A 16,331-nucleotide genomic window follows, 5' to 3' on the forward strand; every position below is an offset into this window, starting at 1 on the left:
TCTCTCTCTCTCTCTCTCTCTCTCTCTCTCTCTCTCTCTCTCTCTCGAAATTTGTAATACTTTATCAGTTATAGATAATTATGTCATCATCAGATAACTAAATATATTGATGCGTATTCATTACGTTATGGACAATGCTGTCATACACGATATTTTGTATTGAGAAAATAAATGATTGCATGTAGATATTTAGCAAGGTGTAAAAAGACTACACATCTGGACTACACTTAAGGAGCATTTAGATGCCATAAACCGATTGAAATTTGCGATAAAGAATTTTAAGTGTCTATAATTTTGGGCAAAAAGATTATAAGATATTGTTGAATGAAATATATGTTACATCTGTCAGATATTACATATACAGAATAAATAACATTTTATAACTTAAAGTTACGATGGATCGCCCGATAACAGCGACAAGTATCATTAGCTCGGTATTCGCCGCCAGGATTACAGACGCTGAAAATCCTTATGTTTTACCGCATCCTACGTTTGGCGGCTTCAAGACATGAAATTGTGCGTGTACATACCGAACCTTCCATCCACATCCATTTCAGCATTTCGTCATGAATACGGATAACATAATAAAAATATTATGTTATTATATTAATTTAATTAACGTAATTTATAAATATATATGTTAAGATTGTGAGATAAAAAAATTATCTTGTATGGGAAGGCTTTAAATCAGGATAAACATCTCTAGAGGTCTTTACTGTTGCTGCAAGAAAGTTCTGGAAATGAAAAATCTATTTAGAGCAATCCTGTTAAATTTTATATAAAAAATTATGTAATGTTTACAATTTATTATAATTATAATATATTATTAAATAATATATTAATTATAATTAATTATAATAATTTATATACATATTTGTATTATTAATATACAATTACATAATTACATAATTATAAAATTATATATTATAATTATATAATATAATACGTTTCCTTATTTTGTTAGCTTATATTAATTTTTAATGCATTGGAAATATAAATAAATTTGTCAAATAAAATCTATTTGACTCAGATGGTCATAATATTTTGCAGAATCAAACATTTTGTGTTTATGGCTGTAGTCAAAGTCTCGCTACAAATGCTTTGAGGCATATTTGATGGATCAATTAGAAGAAAGAATTTTACAAATTGACCAGTTGAAAAATGCTTCAAAGCATTTGCAGCATTGACTGTACCCTATGTCTTGATATTGACCTAGTTTCCACCGAGGGTTTAATCCGCGTCAGAATTGTCGTTCGACTGAAACAGGGGAATACTGTAGTTGGTTGGTTCTTACATTCTGGGGCAATTCCATACAATCGATCAATCACAGTCGAGAAATTATTATTTTTGTATATGCTCAAGAATAGGGGCCCTGGTCCGGATTAAACCCTTGGTGTAAATTAGGCCATTGACCAATTTTGTTCCAAAATTCAGTGCTAAAAATGTATAATGTAACGTACTACATGTAACGTAGACTTTCAGCACTGACAGTGAATTTTGGAACACAGCCTGTTGCATTTCAAGCGATCAGAATTATCAGAAAAGAAGTGAAAGAATAAATAATTAGAGAGAGAAGCTTGCAAACTGTACATATCACTCGTTCACTTGACTACATTCAAACTCAACGGTTGAATAAGTGCTCGCTGTTATTGGTGTAGTCTTTTAAATCATCCAATCAGACTTTTAGATCTAGCAGAATACATCAATAGCAGCATTCAACTGTTGATCGAGTTTGCTGAATCGTGAAATACCATGAACGTAATACCATGAATCCATACGCATGATTCGGATTGTCCGTTATCGTGTTGTTTATTGAGAAAGATTATTGATTAGAAAACGAGATGATAGTGGAATTACCGTAAGTATTAATTGACAAAATATCGAAATGATTAAATGTTGTACATTAAAAATTCGCAGACAGTACAAGTTCTTGGGTTTTCAAAACGAGATTGTAAGCTAGGTTATTGTTTCATTTCCCATCTCGTTTTTAGGGAAGTTACTTCCAACTTCTGGAAACAAAATAGAAGGACAACATATGGCAGCTGGCCCTTCAACGAATCCGACAAATGCAGTGCTGAACGCATGGCCGCCGCTGGATTTTATGTTATTGGGGACAGTGATGAGCCGGACTTGGTTGAATGTTTCATTTGTAGCAAGCAACTCGATGGTTGGGAACCGGACGATGATCCATGGTATGTTTAGTAATTCGTACATACATTTATTAGTTATTTATTTTCACTTATTATTAATTATTATATTTTATGGTACTTTAAAGAGAGAGAATACTCTCCTTACCTCAAATCTTAAATAAAAATCTATCTTTTCGATACTTTTTTACTTAAAACAAAAGAATCCGGCAGAAAAACTCAGTGATTTGCCTCGCGAAACAAATAATTAAGCGTTAAATTTTGAAACTTTAGAGGTTAAGATATCTGTTGTATCAACTAAGGATGGATAGAGTTTAGACCATTCAGACATTGACAGAAAAGCAGAGAAGCAAAAGCCAATCAAAACTTGTGCTGGTAAGCAGAAAGCTGAAACAGTGAATTACCAGCACAAGTGAGTATGTACTGCAGTCACATACTTGTTCTATGCTGACAAATGTATTTTAGGTACATACATGTCATATTGCAATAGTGGAAAATTTAAATTCAACATATATGCAACTCGTACTACTGTAAGAATTAGCCAATCAGAGCTGTAAGTTTTTGAAAATTCTTGATTCTTTAATTGGCTAATTCTTACGTTTACTATTATGGAAAATATGTACAGGCATCTATAGGGCTGTCGGCATTTTATCTTTTAATTCTCTATATTTACCATTATTTTTGTTAATAAAACGTATAAATTGAAAACTTACAGGAGTGAACATGAGAAACATCAGTCGAGCTGTCCATTTGTTAAATTAAATAAGCAAGATGAAAAAGAATGGACAGTGGATGAATTATACGATTTATATAAAAAATACAAGACAAAAGAATATGTAAGTTTTGTGTATACTTTAAATTATATTGTAATTGTATATACTTCAAATTATATTTGTTGTCCATTTATTTAGTTATGTTTAATAATAATATTTTGTAGATGGATCAAGTAAAAAAGAATATCACCACAATGAAAGAAGTAACGGCACAGTTAATGAGCGAACTCTCTAAATAGAATATCAAAGAACAAAGAGAATACCGATTGAATATTATGGATTTTGAATATTACGGAATATCTATCTTATTATTTTAAGAACTTCTGAATGTTTAAATATATTTTGTACTGTTTAAGAAATACTAGTATGTAATAATACGCACAATCAAGTTTCTTATTTCAGACTCAGCTAATTAATAAATTTATAAATTTAAGCATTACTAAGATATTTAAAGCAAAAAATTTATGACAAACAAATTTATTTCAAATGAATTAAAATTTATGATTCCCTAATGAGATACCCTAGGATGCATTCCAAAATAGCGTGGAATAAAAGGAAGCAGAGTCTTGTAAAAGTCGGACATAGTTTTTTTTATAATTATGCATGAAATATAAAAGAATCGACTAAAGTGTATTCCATAGAAAGAAAAGACTAATTGAACAAATCAAAATTTGTTCGCGTTGTTTGAAATTCTTAAAACCTCCTAAAACGAAATAAATATATATATTCAGGCGTTGAAAAGAGAGAATGAAAATACTAAGTGCAAGAAGTGCAAGCAACGCGAACAGATCAATAGTCGATTATTTTCCTTGCATTTGACTACATAACTCCGCAAACAATAGAGTAACTAGTAAGCCTTAAGGAATAGAGCATGGTCTATTATCCCGGATCTACAATAGATTTTTAAGCCTTAAGTCGTAAGGAATGAACGAATCACTTATTCTCCTCGAGAATTCGATTGTAGTTGGTCAATTTCTTACTTAAAACACCTATTGTAGATCTATTGTCCGGACTTAAATTTACTATATTGTATTCGCAGAATAAAACTTTTACATGGACAATGGCTTTAATGTACTACTCAAATTGTAATATTTAAATTGCAATGATCGTAGCACACAACTTGACTAAGGGCTACGTTTAGATTCCTAAATTCCCACCCAAGTGCTACTCAGGTATTCCTCCATCCTTGTTTAATGAACGTTAAACAACAGGATATGTCCTATCATGTGTATTATCATCTTTTTCTTCATATTAAGGTTATGGATTGATAAACCTTGTTTTGATATAAGATGATAATCTTGGAAGGCATTTATAGATTAGATAATAAGATTGCTTAGGTAAACTGTTGTTTCTATCTCTACGTTTATTGAAAATTGGTACGTTTTGGCGAAAAGCGACAAGCGAGTACGCGTAAAGTTTTCATTGTATTTGCAGTTTTTGATATCAGGTTTTATCTGACTTCAATATATGTGCCATCTGATGAAATGAAGTTTTTTATTTTGACATTGTGGACTTCATGCTTAATTAGTATACACTGTCAAATTGTAACACTAAATGGTGTATGGACAGGGATCATTAATATCTGTGGTAAATATGATTTATTAGATATCTTTATTTTTTTCAATAAAAGTATGTATTTATATATAGGAAACTGTATATTTACTTTATATATAGTATAAAGATTGTGTGTTACAATCACTACGCACCTTGTGTAGTTTTCTAAATTTACTGTCAGAGCTGAAAATGCTACAGTTCTTTACGTTATGTGTACTATAGATTTTCAACAGACAGTCAATTTTGGAACATTACCATTTGATAAAAAGTTATCACAAGTTATGACCTCACTTTTAAAATGAGACTCAATAAAATAATGTATACAGTCTCGAGCTTGTGCAGATTGTAGGTAAAAACTCAGTTGAATTTCACTTGTAAAGTGTAATTCAGAATGTAAATAAAACGCGGATTCAATTGAGTTATGACATCACAAATGAGAATTATCTGAGAATCGGTAAATGAAAAACAATCAATATCTCATTAAAAACGTTTTAAAACATTTGATTGATTAATCAGAAGAAAAAAGTTTATTAACTAATCAAAGAAAACATTTTGTGACATCCTGTTATGCCTTTGTCAAGACCCATATTCTATATGCACACACACGTCTACGGACAATTGTCGATGTCGATAATTAATGATAGTCAATAGCAAGGACTATCGTAGGATAAAAGCGCGGTTTTCATTGGCTGTTACTACTTAATAACAACTGTCGGTATTAAGTAGCGACAGCCAATGGCTGAGTTTCAACAGACTTAACAGTTGAGTAAGTGCTCACTACTATTGATACATTCTTCTAGATTTAGAATTCTGATTGGATGATCTAAAAGAATACACTAATAACAACGAGCAATCAACTTTGTTTCTTGAATCCGTTGAATGCTTCCAATGAGAATAGGGTTTTTTTTTAAATTACTATTTCTTTTTCAAAAAATTATAAAAAAATTACCTTTTTTAGCTTCCTAAATTAGGTTTTTTCCTTTTATTTCTAAACTATTATTTTTTTAATAATCGTAATACCATTACACCTTTATACTTTTATGAACAGAATAATGAAATGAATCAATTGGTGTAAAGAAGATACATACTTGCTTATTTAAAAAATTATCCATTTTGTATATACATTTTTTTTTAAACAATTATGTACTACTTTTACTGATAAAAAGTATGATCTTGAGAAAAATTTTTTGCTCATCATAATAATATGTATTCCTTCGAATCGAATTACTTTCCCATATATTTTCTTGTATTAAAAACGATAGGGATATTTTAAATAATCAAGTTACAAAAAACACTCTGTATATGTATATGTACAATTTATATGTACAAAATTATTTATTAATCAATAAAATGCAATAAAAAATCATTTTTTCAGATAAGAAGCCCTATGGAAAATGCAACAATGGTAAGAAATTTAAAACAATTTTTTAAAAATTATATATAATTTTCTTTAAATCTAAGACTTTTCTTAAAAATGTTCACATAAATGATACAATAATTATTCTGTTCTACAGATATCAATTTTAGCGCGAATGTTCCTGGAGGAATTTATACTGACTTATATAAGAATAACATAATAGAGAACAATTTGCTTGGAAGAAATGATATCAATAATCGTTGGGTCGGAAATCAATCTGTCACTTACATAAAAAATTTTAGAGGTAATTGGCTATAAGTGTATATATACATAATCTATATAATAATATATAATAATATATATATTACGTAAATGTATATATGAGACACAATATTAGGTAACAGTTTAAAATTAAAAAGTAATCTAAATTTCAATTATATTTTCAGTGAATGATAATTTTCTAAAAGCTCGTAAGATAGTGTTAATTTTTCACGGAATCGATACGTTTGCCAATGTTTCTTTGAACAATCACATTCTCGGAGAAACCTCAAATATGTTTTTAAGATATATTTTTGACGTAACAGATTTTATTAAGGTAATCAAAGAGATTGAAAAAGTCATGCAAAATATACGTAATACAATTTGTTTATTTGGTTTATGCAGAAAGAACAGAATGTATTGAAAGTCATGTTTCGTTCGGCTGTTAAAGTAGCCGAAGGTTTATACAATGAGCAAAAAAATCATTACATTATACCACCAGTATGTGTACCTAAAGAATACAATGGAGAATGCCATGTAAATCACATTCGTAAGATGCAAGCCAGTTTCTCATGGGATTGGGGTCCTGCTTTTCCCTCGATTGGCATTTGGTAACAAGCAATCGATTATTTTACAATATATTTTATTATATTTTTTAACTAACTACTACATTTTTATTAGTATATAACACAAGATATTTACAGGAGAGATGTTGAATTGATTCCCGTAAATGATATATTGATTAATGATATTACGACTGATATACGCAAAGAAAATAATATTTGGAACATCCTTGTTACAATATTTCTTGAGACAACAAAGAGTAAGAACGAATTCATAGGAATTAGTTGTCACATAACATCGATATTGCATATTGCACAAAATAAAGTTGTTAGCAATACCAGTGAAGTTATACTTGACGCAAGTGAAAAATACATAAATGTTAACATTTCGCTCATTGTGCCTGCAGTAAGTTCTAAAATTCAAAATTTAAAATTAAAAAAAATTTTTTTGAGGATGTCCTTATGATGTCCTTTAAGAACCGTGTTGTATGGAACAATCTCTCACAATTGTATTAGACTTAACATAAAATATGGGAGATATTTGAAGTGTATAAAATAGAATAACATATTAAAAAAACAACGCAAAATACAATAGATGGCATAATGAGAGCCATTGAACAGAAATTGAAAAAAAGATTTTTACATCGATAACAAATAGAAAATTGTAAGACAAAAATTCGAAAAATCTCCAGCAGCAATATACTTGACACGCCCGTTTTTTTTTGTTTATAACTCGATGCAAACAATTCAATAAATATCTTATTAATATAAGCGTTTACGTCGAAAATGTACTTAATTATACGATTATCTTGTCATATATTAATAATCACATGAAATAAAATATGAATATGTTACACGTGTAATCGAAATTCACGGATATACATGCTTTTCAAACCGTATATTTCGATACATATGTATCTGTGTATTAAAAATTACACGGCTTGAGAGAGAAACACGGATATATTAATTACACATGTACACGTAACACATGTACCAATATACGTTCAAAACCATGTCTATAATAAAGATGTCCTCAAGACGCTGTTCGAAGAACTATGTTCTTATTTTAATAAGTATACTTGAAATATATTGTTTTGATTTCATTTCTTTTTCATATTTTTGGTTTTTATTTTTTATTTTAATATCTGCAAGTGCATACAAACAAAAATAAAATTGTAATTTTATTAATTCTAATGGTCTAATGTTTTACTGATCAGGATGCTGTTGAGAACTGGTGGCCGAATGGTTATGGCAAGCAACACTTGTATTATTTAACTATTATTGTGTCAACGGCGAATGATGTATTATTCAAACGGATTCGTATAGGGTTCAGAACGGTGCAGCTCGTGGAAAAATCATTGAAAAAAGGGCTGAGCTTCTATTTTCGCATAAACGATATACCGATATTCGCTAAAGGCAGCAATTTTATTCCAGCCAGTATCTTCCCTGAGCTAGGCGCAAAAGAAGATACCATCAGAGATTTGTTGTTGTCTGCCAAAGAGACGCATATGAATATGCTAAGAGTATGGGGTGGTGGTATTTACGAGTCGAAATTATTTTATGACTTGGCTGATGAATATGGGATCATGATTTGGCAAGATTTCATGTTTGCGTGCGCTATGTACCCTACGAGTCATTCATTCTTAAAGAGCATAAAAGAAGAAATATTACAAAACGTAGTACGTTTGAAAAATCATCCAAGTATTGTTCTTTGGGCTGGCAATAACGAAAACGAAGCGGCGCTTTATGGTAATTGGTATGGCACCGGTTCTGCTCATGTGTATAAAGAAGATTATGTGAAACTTTATGTGAATCTATTGAAGACAGAAGTGAAGAAATTAGATCTGACAAGACCATTTGTCGTGTCTAGTCCGGGCAACGGGGCATATGAAGAAACATATAATTATACTGGAGTAAATCCTTATTTCAATCTCTACGGTGACGGTAATATATATTTATATATATATATATATATATATATGCACACACACGCGCGCGCGCGCGTGTGTGTATATATATATAAATTTTTTCTTGACCCTTTAAAATGAGATCAATTGAATATTGAATATATTAAATTGAATGTGTTTCCAGTCCACTATTATAATTACATTAGAAATAGTTGGGACATCACTCAGTATCCTCGGACAAGATTTTGCTCTGAATATGGATTTCAATCTTGGCCATCGATTTACACGATAGCAACTGCTATAGAAAGCACAAAAGATCTTCATATTGACAGCAACTTCGTGAAGCACAGACAACATCAGCCACTCGGCAATCAATATATGCTGCAGTTAATCTTTTACAACTTTGCTGTACCGCAAAGTAATGATAGCATCCGAGATTTCGCAAGTTATATATATCTTAGTCAGATCAATCAAGCTGTCTCTATAAGAATACAAACGGAAATGTATAGACAAGCCAAATCTGAAGTGAATTCCATAGGTGAGGGTATGACAATGGGAGCTCTCTATTGGCAATTGAACGATGTCTGGCAAGCTCCTTCATGGTCTTCCATAGGTAATCAAAGACATGGAATTAGAACTAAAAGCCTTGATTGTTAAAATCTATAGGTATAAAGGCTCTTAAAATATAAGGTGTAGTAAAAAGAAATCCATTATTTTTGAAATTGAATGGAAAAATAATGGATTTCTTTTTATTACACTTAATAATAAGTGAGATATATGAAGAATATGAATGCTTTTATAATATATATATATATCTTGCTTTTATAATATTTTCTTCCTTTTATTTAATATGAAAGTACTATGATCGTTCTAATTTAAGATAGCCTTCTATTTTTTGCATATTGCAAAAATTTTCTCCGCATATATATTTACAGATAATGAAGGTCGTTGGAAAATGCTTCACTATTATGCCAAGGATTTTTTCGCGCCTATTATTGTTACATCGTATTTGTCCGTTTCCAATGAACTCTCGATATATATAGTATCTGATCGATTGTATACTTTAACAAATTGTACAGTAAAACTTCATGTTTACAAATGGGAATCCATGATACCTATATATGTATTATTCTTCAATGATATCATAATAGTCAGTATATGTGTGTGTGTGTGTATGTGTGTGTGTGTGTGTGTGTGTGTGTGTGTGTGTGTGTGTGTGTAGTTACATACAGTTACATACAGAGTATTAGAGTTGATAATTTATATAAATATCCGTATAGCTAAACTGATTTTCTTTCAGGAATCTAATAAAGTCACGAAAGTTACATCTTTTTGGTTAGATAGATTCCTGTTTCAAGTGGGTTGTGGAACATTGAAATCCGCCAAAAGATCTTGCATCGCCACTTTATCTTTTACGGATAAATCTGGATCCCTAATTGCGCCAATTAATTATATATATCCTGATGCATTAAAAAACGTAGATGTACCAGTAGCCAACGTTACTGTAAGTGGATTAATTAGTGTCGCGTACAAAATTCGATACATTACAGACATTGTACAATAAATACTGAAACATATTGACATGCAATTGTTTTTGTTTTAGATGAAGATCGAAGAAAATCATTTACCTGGGAAACTTTCCAATTATGCAGATTTTAAAATTGTATTATCGACAGATAAAATAGCACTTTTTGTGTGGTTAGAAATAGGTAATATACGAGGTCGTTTTTCGGAAAATGGGTTTCATATGTTTGTAAAAAGGAAGAAAATCATTTTTCATGCATATGAAGCAACAACAGTTGAATTATTGCAGAGCAATATAAAATTCACACATATATCAGACATTTACAATGCATATGATAATTTTTATAGTAACTATTTTGTTAAAAGAACAAATTTAAATTAGTCGTGCATAAAGTTATCTTGTATCATGCATTATACATGAGAGGCATCTGGTTGAGAATTATTGTAACAATTGTACGCACAGTTTTATGATAATACATATTAACTTTTTATTTTAATAAATAAACTTCTTTATTTAATTATACTTTGTATTATCAAATTGTTCTTAATAGAAAGTATCATAATGTAAATAATTTATTTTAATTATTCGTATAATATAAATGTAATCTGTAATCCTAATAAGCGTAAGCTGAGACTCCTGGGTTAGTTTTCTTATCACATAAAAATATATATAAAGCATAATTTTCTATGTTTACGCTGTATGTTTAGTCCAGTCATCATACAGTGTTCACTTTCATGAAATATTTATATCAAACTCTTAGGTCCGTATTCACATCTCACTTTTATCGACATGCATATCTAGCATATCTCTATTGAAAAAAATCACATCACAAAATTATATAACGATATTATATAATTAAAATAAGTAAATCACACAACGAATTGTTTCAAATCATTATGTGATTTTTTTAAATGACATCGTTTAAAAAATCACGTGATATTAGAAATAATTTCATGTATCATATGATATTTTATACTTATCGAAATTAATTTAATTTTAAATAATTAAATAAATGATAGAAATAGAAGAAAAAAAAATATCATCATGTGAATGATGATTTTTGATGATTTCAAATTACATGATGAATTGTTCTAAATCAGTACGTTTTAAAAAATCACGATTTGAAGCAATTCATTACGTGATTACATATTTTAATTATCATGTCACAAAGTTACACATACATACATAATGAAATCATTATATAATACTTTGTGACGTGATTTTTTTCAGTACAGTTTATGTCACATATATTGTAGACTATCAGAAATAAATGTGTGCATTTATGATACAAAAATACGATATGAATACGGATCTCAATTTTTAATAGAAGTTGGAAGCAAGCCCGTAGCTCGCGATACTGTTAAGCAGAGATATTAATTATTATTTGTTAAAATCGTAATGTTATTTATTTTGACTTATATTGTGATGTTCTTTCATATGCCGGTAGTACGACCTCCTCCTCCTCCTCAGGTGAGTGTAGGTAACGTCGACTTAAATTGATGACAACCATGATACAACACAAGAGCAAAGGGCCAAAAATTGCTCCTTCTACACCTAAACAAAAGATTCCACCCGCTATCGATAAACCTGTTAGATAAGGATGCCCACCACTAAAATAAACGGAACGTATATAAAAACAATGCATTGTTGAAGATATATTCATATACTACAAAGCACAATTTTACCCTTTAATCTCTTTATAAAACTCCGTCACTACTATGTTACACGGAAGGAAATGGAAGAGAAAAAATGAGATAGCGATCATTGATCCACGAGTGAACCAAAGTTCTATGGTAGCCGGAATGCAGGCAAAGTACGCATCCAAAAAAGGAACTGCCCCTAACATAGTTGCAAGGGCCGATGGTAAATAGACAATCTTCACTTGAAACAAATTATGTATGAACCATGTCCACATGCCGAAGAAGGATGCGAGTTTAAAAGTAGCCGCGAATACTCCAATCACTGCTTCTTGTAATGACATAGCAAATCTAGAATCGATGATATTTTGAAAGTTTTCTTCGTGCAGTATCATACATTTCATGATAGTAATGTCCCAGTAGAATATTAACACAATCACATTATATGAAGGTCGTATCGATAGAACATATCTTTCTACATATAATGCTTGTTAAAAACAGGATTGAACAAAATACATATATTTATATTAGAATACAAAATATAAAATACTGCCAATCTTAGTAATCATAACTACTCTAAATAGTAATAAAAACTGATCATTGATGTAGTTTAGGATAGGTACTAAGATTAACAGTATTTTGTATTTATTTACATGCATTTACATATATTTTGCAGAGGTGTTATTTTGTACATGTTTATCGATAGGTGTCAGTGTTTTGTGCAACTTTTCAATAGACATGTACAAAATAGCATCCCAGGGCTAGTTAAAAATAAATATTTTTATAAAATTTAAAATATTACACTACAAAAAGAAATCATAAATCAATTTTCAGATTAAGAATTACCTGTGACAACTAATAGGACTAAACATTGTTGTCAGTTCGATGGGTTTATAAGTTTTATCGCTGGAACTGAGCAAGTAAAATAAAGTTGTAAAGAATACAACCTGAAATAATAAATTATTATATCTCATGCTTTTTCTTTTCTATAAAATTTTGTAGGAACATATTGCATACCGTGCTGAGTACAAAATTAAGTACAGCTGATCCACTCATGAGTACAATATAAAATAACTCCGTAAAAATTGTTAGTATTACAGATATATTGCCTTTAACAATGCTCCAAACAGAATCAAACACTGATGTAAGAATGCCAATATTTTCTTTAGCAAAATTCTGTATACTAGTCATATTGAACAAATCTGAAAGAAAAAAACGATAGTTTTATGTATTATATGCCAAGTGATTTTTATTATATTAATAGAAGTAACATAATGGAAAGAAGATAATCTATTTGGAAAAAACAAATAAAAAATGTAATTTAATAATGCTAAATTTCGTAAATTTCTTTTCTAGACAAAGTATTTACGTATAGGTGTTTTTCCAATGCTATCTTTGAAGCTTTCCCAAGCGGAATACGCAGACATAGCATCTACGGTAGGACCCACGAGATTCGGATCCATATTTGACATCATCCATGCTTGATAGAGACGATCCCAAAGCTCCAAGACTTTCTTCTCCATTTGTTCTGCCTTCGTCGGTTCGAGATCTTTTACGAGACTCCGAATCTGAATTAAGCAAGCTAGATAAGCAAATTTAGCGTTCGCACATATGTAAAGTGGAAAAGTAAATAAAGTAAATCTTACGCCGTCCGATATAGCACTTCGTCCATATGTGTAAACGTTATCTAAAACACTGTTAACGGACTCTTCCCACTTTTCTGGAACCCAATCGATATCAGGATTGCTCATCAAAGTGGAATTCAATATTTCACCTGTTACTTGAACAAGATGCAAGCCTTCTGCATAGATCTAGATAGAGAAATTAGATAGAATCTTTTCAGTAAACGAGAATGGATTAAAATGGATAAAAATTTTATTTATCCAAAATATTTTAAATAATAAAAACTTTTTTATTCAATTAGATTAAATTGAATTCAATTGGATTCAATTGTGTTGAAAAACTTTTCTATTCAGAATTTTAAATTGAGAAGTATTCACGAGAAAACAGACAAATTGATATCATTTTTAGATTGAAATGCATAGAAATGTGCTTTCAATTCGTATAAATGAATAAAAATACATTCGGATTGAAAAGGATTCATTTATTAACGTTTACGAATGAATATTTCTGAAAATCTGAATCCATTTCAATCCATTTCTCGTCTATTGGACTGTTATACAGTAATGGACGAAATGACTGCAACTTTTTTTTTAATGGATTTTGGAATGCGGCCTTTATCGAGCGATTGGTTTATTATTTATAGATCTAGCCATTTACGTCCATCGCTCTACGAGCAAGACTGAATTTCAAAACTCATCGATAAAAAAGTGCTATAATCGTTCTATCCACGATTGTACATACAATTGTATGATAGTGTATAAAAGAAGGTTTATCGCAAACCTGTATCATAATAAAAATAGATGCGCAAGTAACGAAAACAATCAAGCCAAGTATTACAGATGTAGTCGCTACCGCATTGACGGAGTTTTTCAGAATATTTCTTAGTTTCTCATCCACGATAACGCTTATTTTATAGAGACCTCTGATATTGGAGGGTATGAGTGCTTGATGTCGATCCATGCACCACGACTTGAGTATTTCTATCATTGAGTTGCAATGCCCGAGTATCATGTTCCAAAAACCGAAATAGCTACCCAACTGCTTAACGATATAATATACCAACGGGATCACCAGAATGTGTGCGATCCATCTGTGTTTCCAGAGAAGCATGCCAGCACATGCATATAGTGCCCCATACATATATTTGTCAGTATCAACCTCATCATCTTGCATATCTAGAGACGTTCGTAATTCGGCTCTTATTTTGCCCAGCAGATAACGATCGCGTAATGTCGCACGAGTTATATAATGTATGTTATACGCAGGTGTACGTGTTGTCACACCCATTACGGCAGATAAACCAGCATCCGTATCCAAAGACAATGACTTTACTCCACGTCTCGACGTGCTACGTATTCTCTCGATACCTGTTGCATCAGCAGATGTCGATTTTCCTACTTCTTCTTGAGAGCAAATCGGCGTATCCGCGCTTTCGCCCTCCGGAATACAATTTTTTGTCTGCTCGTCCTCGAGTGAAGTTGATTTATCTTCTTGCTGGCTCGGCAATAATTCATTTGTTAAAGCAAAACGGGCTGCTTGCGAGAATGTCAAATGTCTACCATTCAGCTCATGAGCATCCATAACGAGTATCGCTTCGTAAATAAATCCTATTATGCATAGAATTTGTAGAGCAGCGAAGACCAAGACCTGGTAAGAACCCGCTATACTCGATAGATACATGCTGATGATGAACCATATCATAAAGGACATGTAACGAAAATGAGCCGAATTTGACGGTGTCCAATAGATATACAGAATCATGAAGTAACCGAAGAGTATGGTAGAAACCTGTAAGACAAGTCAATTAAATTTTTAGAGAAGCAAGTATAGTGTTTCTATACATGTATATACCAAATATATATCACATATATCAGGGAACGGAAAAGTTACTTTTCTGCTACAGTTTTTTATAATAACAATTTAATAACGATGTTGCAATTTTTGATGAACATAGTGATGATTAACTAAATACTGAAATTACGCTAAGGTTAGGAAAGTTATCTTTGAAAAGTAAATTGTCACCATTACACATCGCTCATTGAAAAAAATAAATAACGAATAATACCGTAAAGTTACTCCGTTACAAGTTACATTAAAAAAATAACAAATTACAAATTGCAAACTGTTTTTTTTTCAGTAATGAATGACTTTCCAACTAATCACAATAAATAATATTGACTATTTCAACTCTGGTGTTACATTATCATTATAAAAAATTTCCAATATCATTACTAAATCATTATTACAAAGTAAATAAAATGGCAATTATAGTAACTAGTTTCCTTTCATTCCCTTAAATATAATAATAATAATAATAATAATAATAATAATAATAATTTAACAAAATAAACTACCGTAAAGATGTTGCATGCCAGAATGAAGAATCCAGAAATAATGCTAAATGTCTGAAACATTCTCCAGGCGAGACACATTATTACATTAGGAGTGAAATGATATAAGCCTACAGCCACCAACGCTAGTAATACTGTCCAAACGATATATTTCATGTGCATCCATAAAAATGAACCCACTCTCTCAGAGACATTGTCAAATATATGTACCGGCAATAAGCTGACATTGACGATTAGTAAGGTGCGTGATGCCTCCACTTTGGTGAACCAAGATTGCACCGCTGTAACCAGCAAACACTTAAATGGGAAGAGAACAGAACCGCACAGTAATGCCCAGATTAAAGGTTTAACAAAAGGTCTCAATATAATGTAGAGACCGTAACCGGCTACCGAGACGAGACACAGGAAGAAAAGTGCAACAGCGTTATAAATTCCTTGTTTTAGGGCTTTTTCTTGGCCTGCGCTGAAGCCTGACAGCATGTTGAAGAGATTATCCATTGGTGAACGAATGTTCTCCATCGTTATATAGTGGATCAGTTGATTAACTATATAATATTGACAATAACTTGATTCGAACTGCTCGAGCACTCTTCAAGCCTTCTCGATGCGTCATCACGCTTCATCTTCTTAGGCTAT

At 31.0% G+C, this 16,331-nt stretch overlaps 2 protein-coding genes across 2 annotated transcripts; one reads left to right on the top strand and one right to left on the bottom strand.

The window, feature by feature from the left end:
* Positions 1-2,101: 2,101 nt before the first annotated feature.
* LOC105617632 (beta-mannosidase) lies at positions 2,102-10,465 on the top strand. Its single transcript, XM_012199186.1, has 11 exons — positions 2,102-2,192; positions 5,850-5,879; positions 5,989-6,135; positions 6,278-6,426; positions 6,495-6,700; positions 6,794-7,058; positions 7,870-8,596; positions 8,744-9,172; positions 9,495-9,709; positions 9,860-10,063; positions 10,163-10,465. The coding sequence occupies exons 1-11, from the start codon at positions 2,102-2,104 to the stop codon at positions 10,463-10,465; spliced, it is 2,766 nt and encodes a 921-aa protein (XP_012054576.1).
* Positions 10,466-11,464: 999 nt separating this feature from the next.
* On the bottom strand, positions 11,465-16,214 carry LOC105617633 (transmembrane protein 245). The gene is made up of 9 exons (XM_012199187.1): positions 15,699-16,214; positions 14,781-15,132; positions 14,125-14,747; positions 13,368-13,532; positions 13,091-13,289; positions 12,739-12,923; positions 12,568-12,668; positions 11,770-12,072; positions 11,465-11,694 (listed from the first exon to the last, which is right to left on the bottom strand). Exons 1-9 carry the CDS (start codon positions 16,212-16,214, stop codon positions 11,490-11,492), a joined length of 2,649 nt encoding a protein of 882 aa, XP_012054577.1. The 3' UTR covers positions 11,465-11,489.
* Positions 16,215-16,331: the final 117 nt, after the last annotated feature.

The sequence above is a fragment of the Atta cephalotes genome, assembly GCF_000143395.1.
Source record: "Atta cephalotes unplaced genomic scaffold scaffold00013, whole genome shotgun sequence".
Classification (NCBI taxonomy): Eukaryota; Metazoa; Arthropoda; class Insecta; order Hymenoptera; family Formicidae; genus Atta; species Atta cephalotes.

What these genes read in the sequence shown, in the direction of transcription:
- LOC105617632 (XM_012199186.1), top strand. Translation starts at nt 2,102, where the DNA reads ATGTTATTGGGGACAGTGATGAGCCGGACTTGGTTGAATGTTTCATTT. An exon ending in GAACCGGACGATGATCCATG is followed by an intron (nt 2,193 to 5,849) that starts GTATGTTTAGTA and finishes TCATTTTTTCAG; the next exon opens with ATAAGAAGCCCTATGGAAAA. An exon ending in TTTCCCTCGATTGGCATTTG is followed by an intron (nt 6,701 to 6,793) that starts GTAACAAGCAAT and finishes AGATATTTACAG; the next exon opens with GAGAGATGTTGAATTGATTC.
- LOC105617633 (XM_012199187.1), bottom strand. Translation starts at nt 16,214, where the DNA reads ATGGAGAACATTCGTTCACCAATGGATAATCTCTTCAACATGCTGTCA. An exon ending in GAAGTGCTATATCGGACGGC is followed by an intron (nt 13,290 to 13,367) that starts GTAAGATTTACT and finishes TGCTTAATTCAG; the next exon opens with ATTCGGAGTCTCGTAAAAGA. An exon ending in CATTGGAAAAACACCTATAC is followed by an intron (nt 12,924 to 13,090) that starts GTAAATACTTTG and finishes TTTTTCTTTCAG; the next exon opens with ATTTGTTCAATATGACTAGT.